Source organism: Erythrolamprus reginae, chromosome 2, assembly GCF_031021105.1.
Source record: "Erythrolamprus reginae isolate rEryReg1 chromosome 2, rEryReg1.hap1, whole genome shotgun sequence".
NCBI classification, from domain to species: Eukaryota; Metazoa; Chordata; class Lepidosauria; order Squamata; family Dipsadidae; genus Erythrolamprus; species Erythrolamprus reginae.
In genome coordinates this window covers 272,467,791-272,489,241 of record NC_091951.1, presented here as the reverse complement: position 1 = coordinate 272,489,241, position 21,451 = coordinate 272,467,791, and the positions used below count along the sequence as shown (strand labels likewise).

Sequence of the window (21,451 nt, the reverse complement as noted above, 5' to 3'; positions counted from 1 at the left end):
TTATTAAAAACTCATCTTTGCCGCCAGGCATGGAGAAACTAACACACACACCAATTGTCAAGGCTGGTGTATGGTTTGATTGATTGTGAGATTATTTTATTTTATTATAAGGGTTTTAAATTGTATTTTAAAATTGGATTTGTACACTGTTTATGTTGTTGTGAGCCACCCCAAGTCCTCGGAGAGGGGCGGCATATAAATCTAATAAATTATTATTATTATTATTATTATTATTATTATTATTATTATTAATTCCTACAGTGATGTGATTAAAAACTGAGGGACTTGGTAACTGTGATGTATTTGTGACAGTTGCAATGACCTGGGGTCATGGGATCCCCATTTGTAACCTTCCCATGTGTCTTCCGACAAGGAAAGGCAATAGGGCAGTGATGGTGAACCTTTTTTTCTTTGGGTGCCAAGAACATGCAGGTGAACTATCGCGCATGCGTGAGTGCCCACATCCATAATTCAATGCCTGGGGAGGGCGAAAATACCTTCCCCCACTTCCTGAAGGCCTTCTGGAGGCCAGGCCTGTTTTCCAACTTCTGGTGGGCCCAGTAGGCTCGTGTTTCGCCCTCCCCAGGCTCCAAAGGCTTCCCTGGAGCTGGGGGAGAGTAAAAACACCCACCCCCAGAGCCAAAAATGCCCTCCAGAGCCTCTGTGCAAGCCAAACAGATGGCCAGCACACATATGCACGCTGGAGCTGAGCTAGGGCAACGGCTCATGTGCCAGCAGATATGGCTCCGTGTGCCACCTGTGGCACCCATGCCATAGGTTCGCCATCACTGCAATAGGGGATGTAATTCCCCGCTGTCCCATTTTGGGCCTAGCAGGCCTCCCTGCATCCTCCTGGGACCAAAAATTGGCCGTGGCAGGGGCTCTCCCATTCTTCCCCGCATGTGTGCTTGACAACCCTCCCGCACACACATGTCTCCCATATACATCCAATTAGTAATGGACAGCCAAACTTTTTACTGCCACACTGTGGGTGTGGTTCATTTTGTGGGTGTGGTTTAATGGCCATGTGAGCAGGTGGGAGTGGCTTGAATGATCATCATCGTTCAAGTGAACTGTTAAGTCCTCGACGTACAATATTACCAGTGTCGCTCGCTGGGGTGACAATTTGCTTCGTGTTTCCCATGATAAGCAATGAGAGTCTCAGGCACGTGACGACCGCATCAGCATGCCGAGGTAACAGGATAAACCTGCCAGTTTTTCTCCACCACTTGTGGATGCTGCTGAGCCCCTAATGAAAGCAATGCCTTCAAAAGAGGCTAAGTGCGACCCAGCCGTGTGTGGGGTCACCCATGAAAGCGAATCCTAGAAAGAAGAACCTGGACACATTCTCTCTCTGGGTGGAGTGACATGGAGTAGAGCCATGCGCTCCTTTTTATTTGGGAACATAAGGAAATGGGGTATAATTACATATACATGTCAAATGATACGTCCAACCATACAGCTTCAAATGTATCCTTTTGAGTTCTTCCTTTCCCATAGATATCAAGAAACAATCTCCTTGAAAAACAGATGTTTATTCACACCTAATTTCTCTGAAGGCTTCTTCTTTATCTGGCTAATCTTCCTTAATTGCCCTGCTGTTTGTGTGCTCCAGGCAATGAAAATTTCCCCCCTTTGATCCTATAATGTCCTGTCCGGAGTGGTGAAAACTTTGTTTATTTGAGCTCCGTTTGTTTCCCTGTAGTGATCGCCAGGAATGCAGATTAGGCGAGTTTATTGCCCTTCCTTGTCCTGGGTTTTATAGAATCAGGGTTTTATGCTAGAAATCCAGATTTTTAATATACAATCCTATTCTAACATAATTTACTATACTGCAACAGGGTTGGGCCCCCCCACCTCAGGCCGGGTAGCTAGGCGAACGGGGGCTGCCAGAAGCATAAATGCTGCCAGCGCCACTTCCACCCACACTTTCTGCTTGCACCTCAGGCGGGAGGTGGCCGCGTGAGGCTGGAGGGGAGCCGAGCAGGAGAGACGGAAGCTCGTCCGAGGCCAGGAAGGAGGAAAGAGGAAAAAAGCAAGGAGCACAGATGCAGCAGCAGGGGGGGAAAGGAGAGCTGAGCCGAGACTGGTAATCCAGAAAGTGACAGCTGCCGATCAGCTGGAGCTGTACACACATCTTCATTTCCACCAGTGGAACTGTGGTCCACCCCGTCCTGCCTGCTGCCCACCCCTGCATCCCATCCTCCGCACATGTACAGCAGATACACGAAAATCAGCTGGCTGGTGGGAGGCTCGCCTGTTTGTAAGGTGGAGCTGAGCTGGGCGATGCCTCGCATGCCCGGCAAAGGGCTCTGAGTGTGGCTCACATACAACAGGTTCACCATCACGGCGCTATAGTAAATTTTTATATGCTTCTCATCATCCATGTGAATTCTTATGCATTCCTCTGCCTCTATCCCTGCATTTGATTTCAACTTACTAATAAAATAATCAGCCCAGTAACGTTTTTCTTTCCCACAAATCGAAATGTAAGACTTTGAAAAACAGGAATAAAGTTTGCCAGTTTAAGAGATTTCCTTCCTTCCAACCCACAGATGTTATTCCCAGTATGCCTTACACACAACACTTACGCTTGGTTGGAATTTATCTATAATTTACATTACTACACCAATGATCTCCAAAATGAAATATGATATATTCTGCTTGCAAGAAAGGGAGGAATACTGCCTACCTGACAATATTTGGGGGGGGGGGTAATTTTTTTAAATTTTTCTCTCAACATACATTCAAACAATACCATGTACCATCTAGTTTTCCATAAATAGAATGCAGTATTTTGTTAGCAACTAATATCAGTCATCAAAAAAGTTGCAAAAGTGTTTTTCCCTAATTTTGTCATCCAGTTACATACATTTTCTTTTATGTAATTTCCCTACTTAATGTATCTGACAATATTAATAGGGGGCAAATGATGGTAGGTAGGCAAGGGTTCCCCGTTGCCGCCACTATCGGTGTGGTTACGTGCACAGCTCTGCGTGACCGGCGGGAGGGCGCTTGCATCTGTGCGAGATTTGGATTCTGCACCCGCGCAGGAAGCTAAATTTCATGTGAGGACGCTGGCGCGCATGAGATTTTGCTGATTTTCGGTGGAAGCAAAAAAATCCCCCACATTGGCAAAATCTCATGTGCATGAGCGTCCTCACATGAGATCTGGTTCCCTGCGCATGCGCAGAAACCAAATCTCACACGAACGCTCATGCCCACCTGCCCCCACGTTTCAGCCAGCCAGGAAGGATGTCTTCGTGACGTCAAAGCTCCGCCCATGGTATTCCCTATTGGGATTCCCCACCTCCGTTTGAGCTTCCTGACCAGCCCGACAGCTCCGCGGCTCTTTTGCAAACTGACAGCCGGGCGGCAGGGCTTCTCAGCATCCTCCTGAACCCAAAATGCCGAACCCGAACTTTTGCCAAACTTCCGGGTTCGGCATTCAGGAGAATGCTGAGAAGCCCCCCGGCTGTTTCAAAAGGCAACAGCGGGGCGGCAGGGCTTCTCGGCATCCACCCGAACCTGAACTCGGCATTCGGGCGGCGGGTTCGTAAGACAGAAAAAGTTCGGAAGAGGCAAAAAATTTCCGAACCCCGGGTTCATATCTCGGAAAGTTCGTATGACGAGGGATTCGTATCACGAGGTACCACTGTATTTGTATGCCGTCCCAATCCAAGGACTTGGGGCGGCACACAACAACAATAACAATGCAGTACAAATCTAATGATTAAAACTATAGTTAAACCCACTATCACTAAAAATCAATCGACACTACGCAATCATAACCATACTCAAGTCTTGCTAGTCAGAAGGGGGTACATTAATTCCCCCATGCCTGGCGACATAAATGGGTTTTCGGAGTCTTGCGGAAGGCGAGGAGGGTGGAGGCAGTGTGAATCTCCGGGGGGGAGGAGTTGATTCCAGAGGGCTGGGGCCACCACAGAGAAGGCTCTTCCCCTAGGTCCCGCCAGACGACATTGTTTAGTCGACGGGACCCGGAGAAGGCCAACTCTGTGGGACCTAATCGGCCGCTGGGATTCGTGTGGCAGAAGGCGGTCCTGTAGGTATTCTGCTCCGATGCCATGTAGGGCTTTATAGGTCATTACCAACACTTTGAATTGCGTCTGGAAACTAATCGGCAACCAACGGATGATCTCACGTTATATTTGTGTCATTTGACCCTATCAGAATGAGAATGAGAACAAGAACTAGATTGAGCCATTGAGCTGAAAAGAGAAAAAACGATGGCATCCCCAAGAAGCCTCTTCTTCGCTCAATTCTGTGCTGCTTCCCTACCCCCTCCAGACACTGACTCCTTTGTCTATTGTGGGCTCCAATGTAATCTCTCTTGCCCTGCAATTGTTAGCTGAGGCAAAGAGCATGTGAACTCTCAGCCGAGGAGGCAGATGTTTACTGACATTGCCATAACTTGCTGGATACATTTAAAAAAAAAGAAAAAGGCTTAAGCAAATGTAACGAGATTTTGCATTTAGTTAGGAAACAAGCACAGCTATTGAGCTGCTCCAAGGCCTCATTCTTTGGTTGTATGTGTTTATCTTTTCCCACTGTACTTATCTCTTCCACCAGCTTTGTTGTGATAATAAATCCAGAAAATAAGTCCCATGGCCAGTCCCATCCTCTCAGGCTTTGTCCTACTTTAGCAAAGGAAGTTTGTGGCTGCCTCCAGACACCAGAGCCTCAGAAACCTACTTCCCCCTTCTTTCTGCAATGCTCTTCCACATTGCAAGCTATAGGCCACAGCCTTTCTGTGGTACTACATTCAATTCAGCAACACTTGGATGACAAGTAGACGATATCGGCTGGGGAGAGTAATGTTTCATAGGCTTTGTTGGTCTGTGTTCATCAGTATCCTTTAAATCAGCAATAAGGAACATGGTGCCTGAACTTTCCACGTCCATGTTCATAAAGATTCCATGTTTTAAATTCCTGCAAATTATTCTGTGCTGAAGCAACACACAGTATTTGACTTTCCCGTGTCTTGCATTGATATGATTATATTTTCTCCACTGAGAGATCTCCAGACATATAACCATCTCAGAAAAGAGATAACTTCAATTATTGGGCAAATTATAACACATGATATTTTTAAAAATGAAATAAAACCACCTGAAGCCATTCATCCCTTTATTGGTCTACTATTAGCTAAGAGCATGAAGTGCAGAGTTCTATTCTGTGTGTGTGTGTGTGAGAGAGAGAGAGACAGACAGACAGATACAGACAGACAGATACAGACAACAAGCAGTAAGTCAAGAATTCAAATAATACCACTTGCCAAACAAGTTTAAGTTTCATACTAATTCTGAGTATGAAAAGATATTAGTTTTTTACAAATTAATATTAGTCACTTTTACCAACCAGAGTCACTCTATGAGGGAAATAGGCAGTTCCTAAATATGATAAATAAATATAGGGAAAAGGAACAATAGCAAATTCATTTCTGCTGTCAGAACAATAATCTAACAAGAATACATCTTTCTTCCGACCACGTGCACTGAACAGTATTGGGTCCAGAACAGTACGCAATAATATTTGAATAAAATTAACAGATGCATATTGGCTTCTAAAAGTTATTATGCAGTTAGCCGCAATGAAACTTTACAAATCTTTCAAGATGATCAAATAATATTAAAACATAATTCAAAATTCCAGTTGATATAAATACATGCTTTCTATATTTGTTTTCAATTTAAAAAGTAGGAGACAGATTATAATTTTCAAGAAATAATTAAAAGTCTTATGTATAGTTGATCTGACCAGACCCTTGTGTATTGTTGTGCCTTCAAGCAGGTGGATTGCAGTAACTCTATTTTTATGCATTATTGTGTAATAAGAAATAGTACAAATATAAGAATTGTACAAATCCCTTCTTAGGCAAATATCAAATGCCACAAAATAATTTGTTGCTTGAAAAAACATATGTTTTATTAAATATTAGCTTCCTAGTTATCTTATTCTTAACTTAAATTGATAAATAGATTGATATCTCTTAAATTGATATCTCTATAAGATATGATTGGGTATGTATGATATAGTGTGCCTATGTCAATGTTTTTAGATGGTTTTATATTGACTCTATTGTTGTTTACATTATATTGTTTTTATTGTTTTATTGTTGTAAACTGCCCTGAGGCCTTCAGGAATGGGCAGCATACAAATTGAATGAATGAATGAATGAATGAATGAATGAATGAATGAATGAATGTATGTATGAATGAATGAATGAATGAATAAATTTTTAAAAAATTCTGATTTATTTATTTGTTTGTTTGTTTGTTTCTAGGCCGCCCTTCTCCTGAGACTCATACCTGGCTCCTATCCTTTCAAAAGGCATCAGTGTTTTCACAAATAAACCCAAACAATACCTTTTACTTTCTTTAAAAGAATCATCTCTACAACCTTGCAAAGCCATAAAAAAAATTCCAAGGGTGAATTAAGGGATCGAAAAATGTTTTTAGGTTGGTCCTTAATTCCAAATGCGCTATTAATTTGTATATCACAGTAAGACATAGAAATCCTAATAATATACTGTGATAAATTTAACGCTGGCTTCTCTCTTTCTATACGACTAATCTTGATCTAAGGTAATGAGCTAATAAAGTTAAAATTAGTTCACATTCTCAACACAACTTCACTGTACACTCGCCCACCCTCTTCTTCTCTTCTTTTTCTTCACCTCTTTTTTTCCTCTTCTCCTCTTTTTCTCTCTATCTTTATTTTTTCCTTTCATATTTTCTTTCTCTCACCTTTTCGTAAGTCTATACGCTTACTGAATGCTATAATATATATATATATATACTGTTTTGTTAAAGATCCTATTACCAACTGTTATGATTGTTTTTTATGTTTTGTATATTTGTATATAAAAAAATTTAAAATTAAAAAAAAAGAAATCCTAATAATAATAGTAATAGTAATAATAGTAATAGTAATAATAATAATAATAGTAATAATAATAATAATAATAATAATAATAATAATAATTCACAACATAGGTTACTGGGACAAATTTGTGATTCATTTGCAATGTTGAAAATGTTACAGAACTTATAAAAGTTTGATCTTCTAGAACCGTGATGGTGACCCTATGGCATGTGTGCCAGAGGTAGCATTCACAGCCCTTCCCCTAGGCATGCAGCCGTCACCAGCTATTCTTCCGGGTTTCTTCATGCGCATGTGCACCGGCCAACTGGTCTGTCACACAGCTGCTCTTTCAGGTTCTGGTGCACACATGTGTGACAGGCCAGCTGGCCTTTACCACCTGCCTGCCGCACGCATGCACACAGGCGAGCTGCTCTGTTCCAGGTTCTGGCTTCAGTTTTGCCACTTGGTGCTGAAACGTTTAGCCATTCCTGTTCTCGAATTAAGAAATAAACCACGCCTCAGATTTCATCTGAATATTTCACCTTCACTGCTCTATTTTTACAGAAAATAAACATACATTGTAATTTCAAATGTCTATTGAACTACTACACTCGTTGTCACCATGTCTGCACAATACATTAAGTCATAGGAGGTTTAACCATAGTTTAAAAACAACAACAACCAAAACTGGATAGGCTAGTGCAACTTGCTAAACCGTAGACTAAAACTGGGTTCACACAAGGGGAAAGGCATAAAATAATTTAGCTGGCTTAGTGTCCTGTTTGACATAAGTCTCAGCCAAATTCTCCCTCCCTCCCCACCGTGTTTGCATTAATGGGTGCATATATTGCACTACAGTGTTCCCTCGCTTTTCGCGGGGGATGCATTCTGAGACCGCCTGCGAAAGTCGAATTTCCGTGAAGTAGAGATGCGGAAGTAAATACACTATTTTTGGCTATGAACAGTATCACAAGCCTTTCCTTAACACTTTAAACCCCTAAATTGCAATTTTCCATTCCCTTAGCAACCATTCAGATTATTACTCGCCCTGTTTATTTATTAAAGTTTATTTTTAAAAATATTTATTAAATGCAGACAAAAGTTTGGCGATGATATATGACGTCATCGGTTGGGAAAAACCATGGTATAGGGAAAAAACCCACAAAGTATTTTTTAATTAATATTTTTGAAAAACCGTGGTATAGACTTTTCGCAAAGTTCGAACCCGCGAAAATCGAGGGAACACTGTAATCTTAGATTGTCTACAGTCGACCTCTCCCCATTTCTAAGAGGTCTGTAAGGGGTGTGCATCAACGCACCAGTGTGCCTACCGTCCCTGTCCTACTTTCCCTTTTTATTGTTACTTTTTACTTATGTTATGTTTGTACAAACTACTACTACCCCATACAAACAAATAATAAACAAACAAACAAACAAATAAAAAAATCAATCAATCAATCAATCAATAAAATAAATAAACAAACAATAAACTAAACTAAACTTTTGCAGTTGCTTTTTGGCTTTGTCCAAAAAGGCTGTGGACTTAGTCCTTTTAGTGAACTTTGGACAATTGCTTGCCTAGTTTATAATAGTTTGAAGCATGCAGTCTTTAATGTAACATACCAAATCACTCTCTCGTATATTTGTGCAGAAGTCAAAAAGGAACAAAACCTGAACATCACCTATACCAGGCTTTTATCACCCCGGGGCCCTTCTAAAGCTTGAATTACACTTCCTCTGAATCTTCATGTCTGGGCCCCGAAGAGTTGTAAGTTTTGAGGGCACTCAATTGCGTCAGGTGATAAACAGCACCGTGATCTGCCTTGAGGACAATTCACTAAACCATGGGCAAAGTAAAGGATGTTTGCACTACTAGCAAAATACCAACTACCCTGGTATGTAGGTTCCACTCCACAAGGTAAAGCACTCAACTATCTCACTTGCACTATGGACCTATCCCAAATAATATACCCAGCAATGTGTATTCAGAAAGTCAAATCAAAAGCCATCACTACCAGACTCTGTAGTTTCATCATCTAACCCCCAAGACTTTTCCCTTTAGACTATCCACAGTTGACCTCTCCAGATTCCTAAGAGGTCAGTAAGGAGCATAAGTGCACCAGCGTGCCAACCCGTCCCCTGTCCTAATGTTTCTCTCTTACTAGTATCATGTATATAAACATTGTTATATCATTGTATACTACTAATAAGTAAATAAATAGCCACCTAACACTGTCCATTGTTTTCAATAACCAAAAATACGATAATTTCCTCTCTTTTTTGCAACAAAGGAAGGCCTGGGTCCATTTTAAACCAATTTAGATGGAGTCCATAAATTCCACTCTTTAGGAAGAGGATGGGATGGGATGGGAAGGAAGAGGAAGGAGAGGAAAGGAAAGAAGAAAAAGGAAGGGAAAGGAAAGAAGAAAGGAAAGGAAGGAAAGGAAAGGAAGGAAAGGAAAGAAGAAAGGAAAGGAAAGGAAAACAAGGAAAGGAAAAGAAAGGAGGAGGAAGGAGAGGAGAGGAAAGGAAAGAAGAAAGGAGAGGAAAAGAAAGAGTAAAAAGGAAAGGAAAGAAGGAAAGAAAGGAAAGGAGGAGGCAGGAGAGGAGAGGAAAGGAAAGAAGAAAGGAAAGGACAGGAAAAGGAAGGAAAGGAAGGAAGAAAGGAGAGGAAAGGAAAGGAGGAAAGGAAATGATGAGGAAGGAAAGGAAAGGAGGAGGAAGGAGAGGAGAGGAAAGAAGAAAGGAGAGGAAAAGAAAGAGTAAAAAGGAAAGGAAAGAAGGAAAGAAAGGAAAGGAGAAGGAAGGAGAGGAGAGGAAAGGAAGGAAAGGAAGGAAGAAAGGAAATGAAAGGAGGAGGCAGGAGAGGAAAGGAAAGGAAAGAAGAAAGGAAAGGATAGGAAAAGGAAGGAAAGGAAGGAAGAAAGGAGAGGAAAGGAAAGGAGGAAAGGAAATGATGAGGAAGGAAAGGAAAGGAGGAGGAAGGAGAGGAGAGGAAAGAAGAAAGGAGAGGAAAAGAAAGAGTAAAAAGGAAAGGAAAGAAGGAAAGAAAGGAAAGGAGAAGGAAGGAGAGGAGAGGAAAGGAAAGGAAGGAAAGGAAGGAAGAAAGGAAATGAAAGGAGGAGGCAGGAGAGGAAAGGAAAGGAAAGAAGAAAGGAAAGGATAGGAAAAGGAAGGAAAGGAAGGAAGAAAGGAGAGGAAAGGAAAGGAGGAAAGGAAATGATGAGGAAGGAAAGGAAAGGAGGAGGAAGGAGAGGAGGAGAGGAAAGGAAAGAAGAAAGGAAATGATAGGAAAAGGAAAGGAAGGAAGGAAGGAGAGGAAAAGAAAGAGAGGAAAGGAAAGGAGGGAAGGAAAGGAGGAGGAAGGAGATGAAAGAAGGAAAGGAAAGAGGAGGGAAAGATGCTTCCAAACTTACCCTAAACCACGGCGAAAACATCGACCGAGCAGGCACATAGCGATCGCTCCTTCTCACCGGCATCTCCAAGAGGGTCCCTTGAAGGAAACCACTACGGGGGAAAACTTCAGCCGTCCCACTTCCCTCCCCCGATTTTCACGCTCCGAAAGCAGCGGCGGCGGCCGCCTTGCTATATTCCCGAGCAAACTCTGGGGCTTCCTTACACCCCGGGGGAAAAAAAAAGTTTGCCACTGTTTGGGAAACTCCAAAACTTCCTCTTCTGGCCCTCGCAGTCCTTATCCCATCCTCCCAACAAATCCAAAAGAAGCCGCCCGGCCGGAATATCCAGCTGTTCCCTGGGCTGAGCGCAACTATCACGCCAAAGCAACACTCTTTAATAACGCCGCTACCATTCCGAGTCGAAGGGGGGGGGAAGGTTCCCACCAAAAAAACAAACAAACCGCGCGCACCTGTGGCGCCGACTTTACGCTCGCCAAGACCAGGCGAGAGAAACAGAGCTCCCGCGACACCGGAGAATAGCAGCGAAGGATAAAACGGGGATGGGGGGGGGTGGCTAATACAGACCTGCTCCCTCCCCCCTCCTGGGCGCATTGGTTCGCTCCCGGCGGAACCTTGCGCTGCTCCCATTGCAACATTTTCGTCTTGCCTCTTGGAAGTTGAGGGGCGGGCGCGCCGGCGAGGGCATTAATTGTGCGCTCGACGCCTCCCCTGATGCGAGGGAGGAATCCGCGGGAGCCACTCAATGCCTCGCCTCGGCCGACGCTTCCGTTTCCATGAGGGGGGGGAACGGGGGGGTGATGCGAAGGGAAGAGTTACAAAGAGTAGAAAAAGTAGCGCGCGAGTACGCGAATAACACATACACGGGGGAAGGGGGGGGGGGCGTTGGGAAGAAATTAAGCCGCTGAGTAAAACAAAAACTCGTTAGAAGAGCCTGTTTCAGAGAAGTGGGTCGAAGAGGGTCAGGGCAACAAAATTCCTATGCGCTTGAGTAGGCCTTTAATGCTGTGCCCTGATGCTGGGCGTGAGGAAAAGCTGTTGTTACTTCACCTCCAGCCTTGGGCCTGCAATCTTGTGGTGTTTTTTTAAAAATTAAAAATAATTTTTATTTATAAACAAACATATGCAACAAGACAAATAAAAACATTAAAAAATTGTACAAATTTGTGAGGTGCCTGGGTTACAATTTTCTAGTAAATACTCTCCTACACATTGGGGAAAAGAATCTGAACTCCAAATACGAACTGAATAATCAAATTATCACAGATAATCCCCACTCGGTTAAAGACCTCAGTATACAGTACTAATAACAAAAGACTTAAGTGCCAAAGCCCACTGCAAAAACAGCCAAGAAGGCTTCAAGAGTTGTAAACCTAATCCTACCTAGCTTCTGCTCTGGCAATCTCTCACTACTTACCAGAGCTTACAAAACTTTCACCAGACCCATCCTCAAATACAGCTCAGCTGTTTGGAACCCACATCGCATCTCAGACATTAACACCCTTGAAAATGTCCAAAGATACTTCACCAGAAGAGCCCTTCACTCCTCCACTCGAAACAGAATACCCTACGAGACTAGACTTTCAATCCTGGGCCTAGAAAGCTTAGAACTAAGATGCCTTAAACATGATCTAAGTATTGCCCACAAGACCATATGCTTCAACGTCCTGCCTGTCGGCGACTACTTCAGCTTCAACCACAACAACACAAGAGCACACAACAGATTTAAACTTAATATTAACCGCTCCAAACTTGACTGTAAAAAATATGACTTCAGTAACAGAGTTGTCGAAGCGTGGAACTCATTACCGGACTCCATAGTGTCGTCCCCAAACCCCCAACACTTTACCCTTAGATGATTATCCACGGTTGACCTCTCCAGATTCCTAAGAGGTCAATAAGGGGCGTGCATACAAATCTAAATAATAATAATAATAATAATAATAATAATAATAATAATAATAAGTGCACGAGTGCCTTCCGTCCCCTGTCCTATTTCTCTCCTATATCTCCTATACCTTTTTTATATTCCTATATCTCTTCTTTTATTCTTTCATTGATATGTTTTATTGCTATAACTTCTATTCTTTCTTAGATATATTTTACTATGAGTATATCCTCCATAACCTTCATTATATATTTTATTATACCCACTAAAACTCTCATTGTGTATTGGACAAAATCAATCAATCAATCAATCAATAGTAGCGCTTCTTTCCTATTGCACAAGTCATATTTTACATAATAAACCAAATCTTAGCAGTGACCTTAATCAGGTATACCTTTTTTGTTTAAAAAAAAATTCCCTTTTATATCCAAAACTCTGACCTTTACTTTGCAAGTTTCTTGCCACTCTTTTTCTCCCCCCCCCCTTTTCCCCATCCAATTATAAAATTTGTCCCAACAGTTAATAAATTCTTCCTCATCTCTATTTTTTAATTTTCTCAGTAAGGCTATCCATTTCCAGCCTGCAATCTTTGTGTTTTGAGCTATTTGGAAGGAATGCCCACTTCTAATCATTGTTTGAGGCAGTGTTTTTCAACCAGTGTGCCGTGAGACATGGTCAGGTGTGCCGCGAAGCTCAGAGAGAGAAAGAAAGCAAGAGAGAGAGAGAGAAAGAGAAAGATAAGCAAGAGAGAGGAAGAGGGAGAGAGAGAGAAAGAGAACAAGAGAGAGAAAGAGAGAGAAAGAGAACAAGAGAGAGAGAAAGAAAGCAAGAGAGAGAAAGAGAGAGAGAAAGAAAGCAAGAAAGAGAGAAAAAAAGCAAGAGAGAGAAAGAGAGGGAGGGAAGGAGAGAGAGAGAAAGACATAGAGGGAGGGAGGGAGGGAGGGAGAAAGAGCAAAAAAGAGAGGAAGGAAGAGAAAGAAAGAGGGATGGAGAGAAAGAAAGGAAGGAAGGAAGAGAAAGAGGGAGAGAGAAATAGAGCGAAAGGGAGGAAGTGAGATAATTTTTTTGTCCAAATTTTTTTTAGCCCCCCCCCCTCGCCCCACTCAATGTGCCCCAAGGTTTCGTAAATGTAAAAAATGTGCCGCGGCTCAAAAAAGGTTGAAAATCACTGGTTTGAGGACAGGGGGCTTTCCTAGGGAGTTTGCCTGAAAGTTTCAGCTTTGATTAATGTCTAAATTTGGGACCTGCCAAGAAAACTGCCCGGTCCCCAGGAGTCAAAAAGTGCCTCGAAGGCCCAGAGAGACAAATCTAGGGCTTCTGTTGAGTAATTGTTTCACAAATCCTAGATAAACTGGACCTGGGAAACAGAAAGTGACACACGGGCCCCGGGTTGGACGAGGTTTTAGCAAGTGAAAAATAAGAGATGACAGGACTGTCAAGGAAAACAACTATGAATAATATGGAGAAGACAAACTAGATAATAGCAGTGCCCTAAATGCAGGAAACAGTAACTGAAGCTCAGGGAGGGATTACAGCTCTCTCTGAGTAGTGGGTGCTCCTAGACTGGTGTGGCCATACAGCAAACCACCTCAGCAACAATTTATAGAAGTGCAAAATAATCCCCAAGGAAAAATATGCCGATGGTATTTCAGATGTTTCCGGTAATAATCAGTTTGCAAAGTCAGTAGTACCTTGTTTACTTTCAAAGATGGGAACCAGACAAAGCTGTGATCTTATTCAACTGTTCAGTCAGTCGGGGAAAAATAAGGTTCTGTTCTGGCAGGAGTAACAGGGTGTTTGAGAAGCACTGCATGGTGTTTTTTAAAAAAAAAAAACCAATAAAATACTGTATGAAGTAAGTAAATGTTACATGGCTTTTTCTTAAGTTGTTCCTGGTTTGCACCATAGGCATCCCAATGACATTCCTAGGCTATTCTAATTAACAAAAATGAGTAATCGGTAGACAAGATGAAAGTAATACATTTTGCTCTGCTTATTAATACAGCAACAACAACAAAGATAATATATGCTCAGTTTTGTTTCAGGTGCATAGACAAAATGTTTACTTCAACCATTATGGGTATAGAAAAAGATAAACGTGTGAAATTGAGATTATTCAATTTATATTATTATTATTATTATTATTATTATTATTTATTAGATTTGTATGCCGCCCCCGGCGCACAATAACAACAAAACAATATACACAGAACAAATCTAATATTTAAAAATCTAAAAACCCATTATTAAAAAGAACATACAACACAAGCATTCCATGCATAGGACTATATAGGCCTGGGGGAGATGTCTCAATTCCCCCATGCCTGGCGGCAGAGGTGGGTTTTAAGGAGTTTGCAAAAGACAAGGAGGGTGCGGGCAATTCTAATCTGTGGAGGGAGCTGGTTCCAGAGGGTCGGGGCCGCCACAGAGAAGGCTCTTCCCCTGGGTCCCACCAGACGACATTGTTTAGTCGACGGGACCTGGAGAAGGCCAACTCTGTGGGACCTAACCAGTCGCTGGGATTCATGTGGCAGAAGGCGGTCCCAGAGATATTCTGGCCTGATGCCATGAAGGGCTTTATAGGTCATAACCAACACTTTGAATTGTGACCGGAAACTGATCGGCAACCAATGCAGACTCCGGAGTGTTGGTGTGACATGGGCATACCTAGGGAAGCCCATGATTGCTCTCGCAGCTGCATTCTGCACGATGGACAGATGGAATTGTCCTTGGGAGGCAAAACCCACAGCTACTCCGTCTTATCAGGGTTGAGTCTGAGTATGTTGACACCCATCCAGACCCCAACAGCCTCCAGGCACTGGCACATCACTTCCACAGCTTCGTTAACTGTACCATTTATATCCATTTGAGCAACCTTTTGCATACTGGCATTATCTTGATGCAATGTGACTCAAAACTCTCAAAACTGCCAGACAGTGAGACTGAAGGCTGTGGGAATTCCAGATTGGGAAAGGCTGTTCGATTTTAAAACAAAATGTTGCAACTAAAGAAGAAGTCCTTTGAGGTCACTTGAGTCACAACCATGTAATCCTGAATTGGAAATTTAGTCCATTCAAAGAAAGTGAAATGTTATTAGCTGGTTTTTTTTTCCTTCCCCTTTTTTCAATAGACAGTTTTTTCTTACTACTGTATATTTCTCTCTGAGCTCATACACATAGCCAGAAAATTATGCTGCTTCATATGTTTCATCTATAATCATCTATGTTTTATCTATGATAAAACATATGGCTTACGATGGCATGTGAACCTTGGTTTAAACCAAATTCATGCCAATGAATTTTTTTAGAAATTCATAATGTGAAAACAAAATCTACATTTTGTTTTGAAGAAAATGGGGATTATTCAAATAATTGATTGTTTTAAAAGAATGATTCCTTTTGTTTCTGAAGATTTGCATATAAAAATGGCATGGGGTGAGGTATCATCAATATGCCGATGATACCCAGTTATACATCTCCACCCCATGTCCAGTCAACGAAGCAGTGGAAGTGATGGGCTGGTGCCTGGAGGCTGTTGGGGTCTGGATGGGTGTCAACAGACTGAAGCTCAACCCGGATAAGACGGAGTGGCTGTGGGTTCTGCCTCCCAAGAACAATGCCATCTGTCCATCCATTACCCTGGGGGGAATTATTGAACCCCTCAGAGAAGGTCTGCAACTTGGGCGTCCTCTTCGATCCACAACTCGCATTAGAGAAACATCTTTCAGCTGTGGCGAGGGGGGCGTTGCTGCCCTATCTGGACCAGGAGTCACTGCTCACAGTCACTCACGCCCTCATCACCTCGAAGTTTGACTACTGTAATGCTCTCTACATGGGGCTATCTTTAAAAGGTGTTTTGAAACTTCAGATCGTGCAGAATGCAGCTGCGAGAGCAATCATGGGCTTCCCTAGGTATGCCCATGTTACACCAACACTCCACAGTCTGCATTGGTTGCCGATCAGTTTCCGGTCACAATTCAAAGTGTTGGTTATGACCTATAAAGCCCTTCATGGCACCGGGCCAGAATATCTCAGGGACCGCCTTCTGCCGCACGAATCCCAGCGACCAGTTAGGTCCCACAGAGTGGGTCTTCTCTGGGTCCCATCAACCAAACAATGTCGCTTGGCGGGACCCAGAGGAAGAGCCTTCTCTGTGGTGGCCCCGACCCTCTGGAACCAACTCCCCCCAGAGATTAGAATTGCCCCCCCTCCTTACCTTTCGTAAGCTGCTTAAAACCCACCTCTGCCGACAGGCATGGGGGAACTAAGATATACTTTCCCCCTAGGCCTTCACAATTTTATGTATGGTATGTTTGTATGTATGATTTTTATATAATGGGTTTTTAACTCTTTTTTAGTATTGGATTTTGTTGTACGGTTTTACTGCTGTTGTTAGCCGCCCCGAGTCTGCGGAGAGGGGCAGCATACAAATCCAATAAATAAATAAATAAACAAATAAATAAATAAATATAATTGTATATTAAAATGTTTTTTTAAAAACGCACTTTACAATAAATCAATAAATTATAAACTGCCAATGAGGTGTGAACTTCACAATTCATTTCAAAAACGAATCCCAGCGACCGGTTAGGTCCCACAGAGTTGGCCTTCTCCGGGTCCCGTCGACTAAACAATGTCGTTTGGCGGGACCCAGGGGAAGAGCCTTCTCTGTGGCGACCCCAACCCTCTGGAACCAGCTCCCTGGAGATTAGGATTGCCCCCACTCTCCTTGCCCTTCACAAACTCCTTAAAACCCATCTCTGCCATCAGGCATGAGGGAATTGAGACATCTCCCCCGGACCTATACAGTTTATGCATGGTATGGTTGTGTGTATGTTTGCTTTTAATAATGGGCTTTTAAAGTGTTTTTTAAATTGTTAGATTTGTTGTACATTGTTTTGTTGTTGCTGTGAGCCGCCCCGAGTCTACGGAGAGGGACGGCATACAAATCTAATAAATGAATGAATGAATGAACGAATGAATGAATAAATAAATAAATAAATAAATAGAAAAAGGGTTTTATGACCATTTTTCACACTTATGAAGTTTAAGGTGTCCCTATGCCCAGGTAATCAAAATTTGGACACATGGCAGTTGCAATGTCCATGTGATCATCTTTGCACCCTTCTGACAAGCAAAGTAACTGGGGGAAGCCAGAGCCACTTAACAACCATGTTACTAACTTAACAACTATAGTGATTCACTTAATAACTGTGGAAAGAAAAGATTGCAAAATAGGTTAAACTCATTCAACAAGTATCTTGCTTAGCAAATGAAATTTGGGGCTCATATTTGTAAGTCAAGAACTACCAGCCCAGAATAGCATTTTTTTATTTTTATACTATCACCTTAGATTTTCCTTTATTCGTTGTAGTTATCTACTACTCTCTCCTTATATTCTTTTTCCCCTGCAAAAAGGAAAATTTAGCTGGCTGGAGAATTCTGGGAGATGAAGTTGCCAAGTTTGGAGCCCCCTGTTTTAATATATAATATTAATTGCATGGAAAACCTACCTGCTCTTTAGAAGTACCTTAGATAAGAGTTTTGGAAATACAGTGATCCCTCGATTTTCGCGGTCTCGATTTTCGCGAAACGCTATACCACGGTTTTTCAAAAACTAATAATTAAAAAATACTCCACGTTTTTTTTGCTATACCACGGTTTTTCCCACCCGATGACGTCATACGTCATCACCAAGAGTCACTTCTCTGTCTCTTTCTCTTTCTTTCCTGTCATTCTCTTCCTCAATCTTTTTCTCATTTCTCTTTTTTTTCTCCCTTTTTTCTATCATTTCTCTCTCTTCCTTCCACTCTTCTCTCTCTCTCTTTCTTCCTCTCTCTCACTCTCTTCCTTCCTTTCTCATCTTTCTTTCTCTCTCTCTTTCTCTATCTTGCTTCTTCCTCTCTCACACTCTCTTCCTCCCTCTCTCATCTCTTTCTTTCTTTCCTTCTCTCTCTCTATCTCTCCCCCTCTTGCTCTCGAGCGGCCGGGCGAACGGCGGGTGGCCGGGCGAACGGCCGGGCGAACGGCCGGTGAGCGGGTGAGCGGCGAGCGAGCGGCCGGGCGAGCGGCCGGGCGGGCGAGCGGCAGGCGGGCTGGCGAACGGCGGGCGGGCGGGTGCTGGGGGGGCGGGGGCAGCCGACATTCAAAGCAATCTTTGTCGGCTTCCGCACTTTCGTCGCTCCCTGCCCTAATTTCAAGCCCGGCTCCTTGTGCTGCCTTGAAAAAGGGTGCGTGGGGGTAGTTTTTGGCTGTCCATAGCCAAAAATGGTGTTTTTACTTCCGCGCCGCTATATCGCGGAAAATCGATTTTCGCGGGAGGTCTTGGAACGTAACCCCCGCGAAAATCGAGGGATCACTGTAGCTTTACTTTGATTTTGTTTAACTAGGAATATTTTTTTTGTTCCTAAGCCCTTTAAAGTATTTGCTTCACTATGTACATATGCCCAGAGTTCAATTTTATGATATGGTTTGTCAAGACTACATGGTATACTATTCCTACAGCAGTGACCCTCAAACTTTTGGGCACCAGGGACTGGTTTTGTGGCTTAAAGTTTTTCCATGAACTGGAGTGGGCATAGTTTCATGTGCTGTCTGATCCTGTAGATGGGGCTTCGCTTGTTATAGCTACTCCATGGACTGAGGTTTGGAAGTTGGGGATCCCTGCCCTAGAGCAATTTTTTATACAATCAAAAGGATCCTAGAATAATAATTTATCTCTTTATTGTTTCAGACTATTGATTTAAATTATTGAATGTATTAACACATACCTGGGGAAGGTCTGGCTTCAGTCTTCTCAATGCACTTCCTGTAAAGTGCCTTGGGTTCGAATTACAGCTATACTCCCATTCACAAGGAGATGGATATATTGATGTCTGGTCCCTAAATTAATAATAATAGAAGGACAATGTAAATTGTCAATGCAATTAATCAAAGTCAAGCTTGAAATATTATCAACTGCAGATTTGTAATTACTTTTAAATTAGGCTACACAGGACACAATTCTGCTTAGCAAATTAATATAGAAAATATTTTTCTTTGACAATTCTCTTTGGTTGTTTAATGCTATACATAATGACACACGTTTATACTACAATTTTTTTTAAATCAATGCATCAATATAAATATGCCTGTTAGAACCAGATTTACTGATACATTGGCTTCATATCTATAAATTCCCATGAAACAATAGCTAGGCTCACATATTGTGCTAGGCTACAATTCAGGGTTTTTTTTAGAGCAGCATAGTGTGAGAATCCATCCATTGTTCCTTAACAAATACTAGGAATTAAGCTTTTATTGTTTGTCCATCACACCCTGGCTTCAAAACATGCCAATAGCAACACTGAATTATTTTAAAAAAACAAGAGTGAAAAATTGTAGCTCAGTCTAATGTATGAATTCAGCCAATGTCCGAATTCAATGTTTGAATTGTCCTGGAGTAGGAGTAGCTAATACTAGATCCCTTTTGTCAAGAAGCATGACATGATAAAATTATAGGAGGTCAGAAGTTTTCTAATCATTGCTACCTGTACTGTACAGTATATTGAAAGAACAAGGCTTCAATCTACGTGTACATTTAAATCTGTTAGCTTTAGAATTCAAATAAATTGAGAAATATGGGAAGGAAGGGTGGAAGGAAGGAAAGAAGGAAGGAAGGGCAATACTAGGAAGAGAATACAAGCTAGATCTAATCTAGTTATTGATCCAAACAATTTTATATTTTAAAAAGTATTTATGCTTCTATACTTTTCATGGTACTGAAAAATGACTTATGACCATTTTTCACACCCCACAATTGAAGCATTCCCATAAGCACATAGTCAATATTTGGATGTTTGGCAACTAGCATTTATTTATGACAATTGCAGTGTCATATGATCACCTTTTGCAAGGAAAGTTAATGAGGAAGTCAGATTCACTTTAATGATACTAACTTAACACCTGCAGTGATTCACTTAACAACCATGGTAAGAAAGCTAATAAAATGGGTCAAAACACATTTAACAACCATCTTAGCAAAAGAAATTTTGGACTAAATTGTGGTCGTACGATGAGAAATCTGAATATATACATTGGACTGGTGGGTATTGTGCTATTCAGGTGCTACGGTTGTTGTTGATGGATAGCTTCAGGGTTTCCATGCTGTTTTATAATTCTCAGTCTTGAAACTAACTTATACAACCCTTCAATATAAGATTTTTGTCTGCATGATCACATATACAGCCACCCTGTGATGGGAAATGGAACACAGCAATATAACACCTAGGATGAAAGTGTTCGGAAACTTCAGATCGTGCAGAATGCAGCTGCGAGAGCAATCATGGGCTTTCCCAAATATGCCCACGTTACACCAACACTCCGCAGTCTGCATTGGTTGCCAATCAGTTTCTGGTCACAATTCAAAGTGTTGGTTATGACCTATAAAGCCCTTCATGGCACCGGACCAGATTATCTCAGGGACCGCCTTCTGCTGCACGAATCCCAGCAACCAGTTAGGTCCCACAGAGTGGGTCTTCTCCGGGTTCCGTCAACTAAACAATGTTGCTTGGCAGGACCCAGGGGAAGAGCCCCGGCCCTCTGGAACCAACTCCCCCCAGAGATTAGAATTGCCCCCACCCTCCTTGCCTTTCGTAAGCTGCTTAAAACCCACCTCTGCCGCCAGGCATGGGGGAATTGAGATACTCTTTCCCCTAGGCCTCTACAATTTTATGCATGGTATATGTGTATGTATGTTTGGTTTTTATAATAATGGGTTTTTAACTGTTTTTAGTATTGGATTATTATTATATGCTGTCTTATTACTGTTGTTAGCCGCCCCGAGTCTGCGGAGAGGGGCAGCATATAAATCCAATAGATAGATAGATAGATAGATAGATAGATAGATAGATAGATAGATAGATAGATAGATAGATAGATAGTATCTTCAGAAGTCAATAAACTAAAACATTACAAAATTATTTTAATGAGCAAAATATCACAAGCCTACCACATTTCACAATAATTTTCATATGGGATCTTGCAAGATTACAGAGAAAAGCCAAAATCCTGCACAACTGCCATCACTACATGAAATTGTGCAAGCGAGATTGCTGAAATCTTGTGACATTTTGGATATTTTAATTTTTTTAACTTTTTTTAATTACAGATCGATGCCATCACGCAAGTTGTGTCTAGTACTTGGAAGAAATTGCCCACTCTTGACAAAGAGGAACAGGCACATCCCTAAATCTAGTTGTTAATTCAAATGAAAAAATACTTTG

General features: G+C 41.9%; 1 protein-coding gene across 2 annotated transcripts in view; it reads right to left on the bottom strand.

The window, feature by feature from the left end:
* The window catches only part of TJP2 (tight junction protein 2), a 119,818-nt gene that overhangs the window by 60,821 nt on the left and 37,546 nt on the right, over positions 1–21,451 (bottom strand). Inside the window, exon 2 of one of the 2 annotated variants that reach the window (XM_070742639.1) lies at positions 18,959–19,070. Coding sequence is in view for 1 of the 2 variants with exons in the window: in XM_070742638.1 (XP_070598739.1) it covers positions 10,305–10,367 (63 nt within the window). In the remaining variant the exon portion in view is untranslated. Of the gene's footprint in view, positions 1–10,304; positions 11,014–18,958; positions 19,071–21,451 lie in introns of those variants that run through there. The other variant, XM_070742638.1, reaches the window with a different exon arrangement.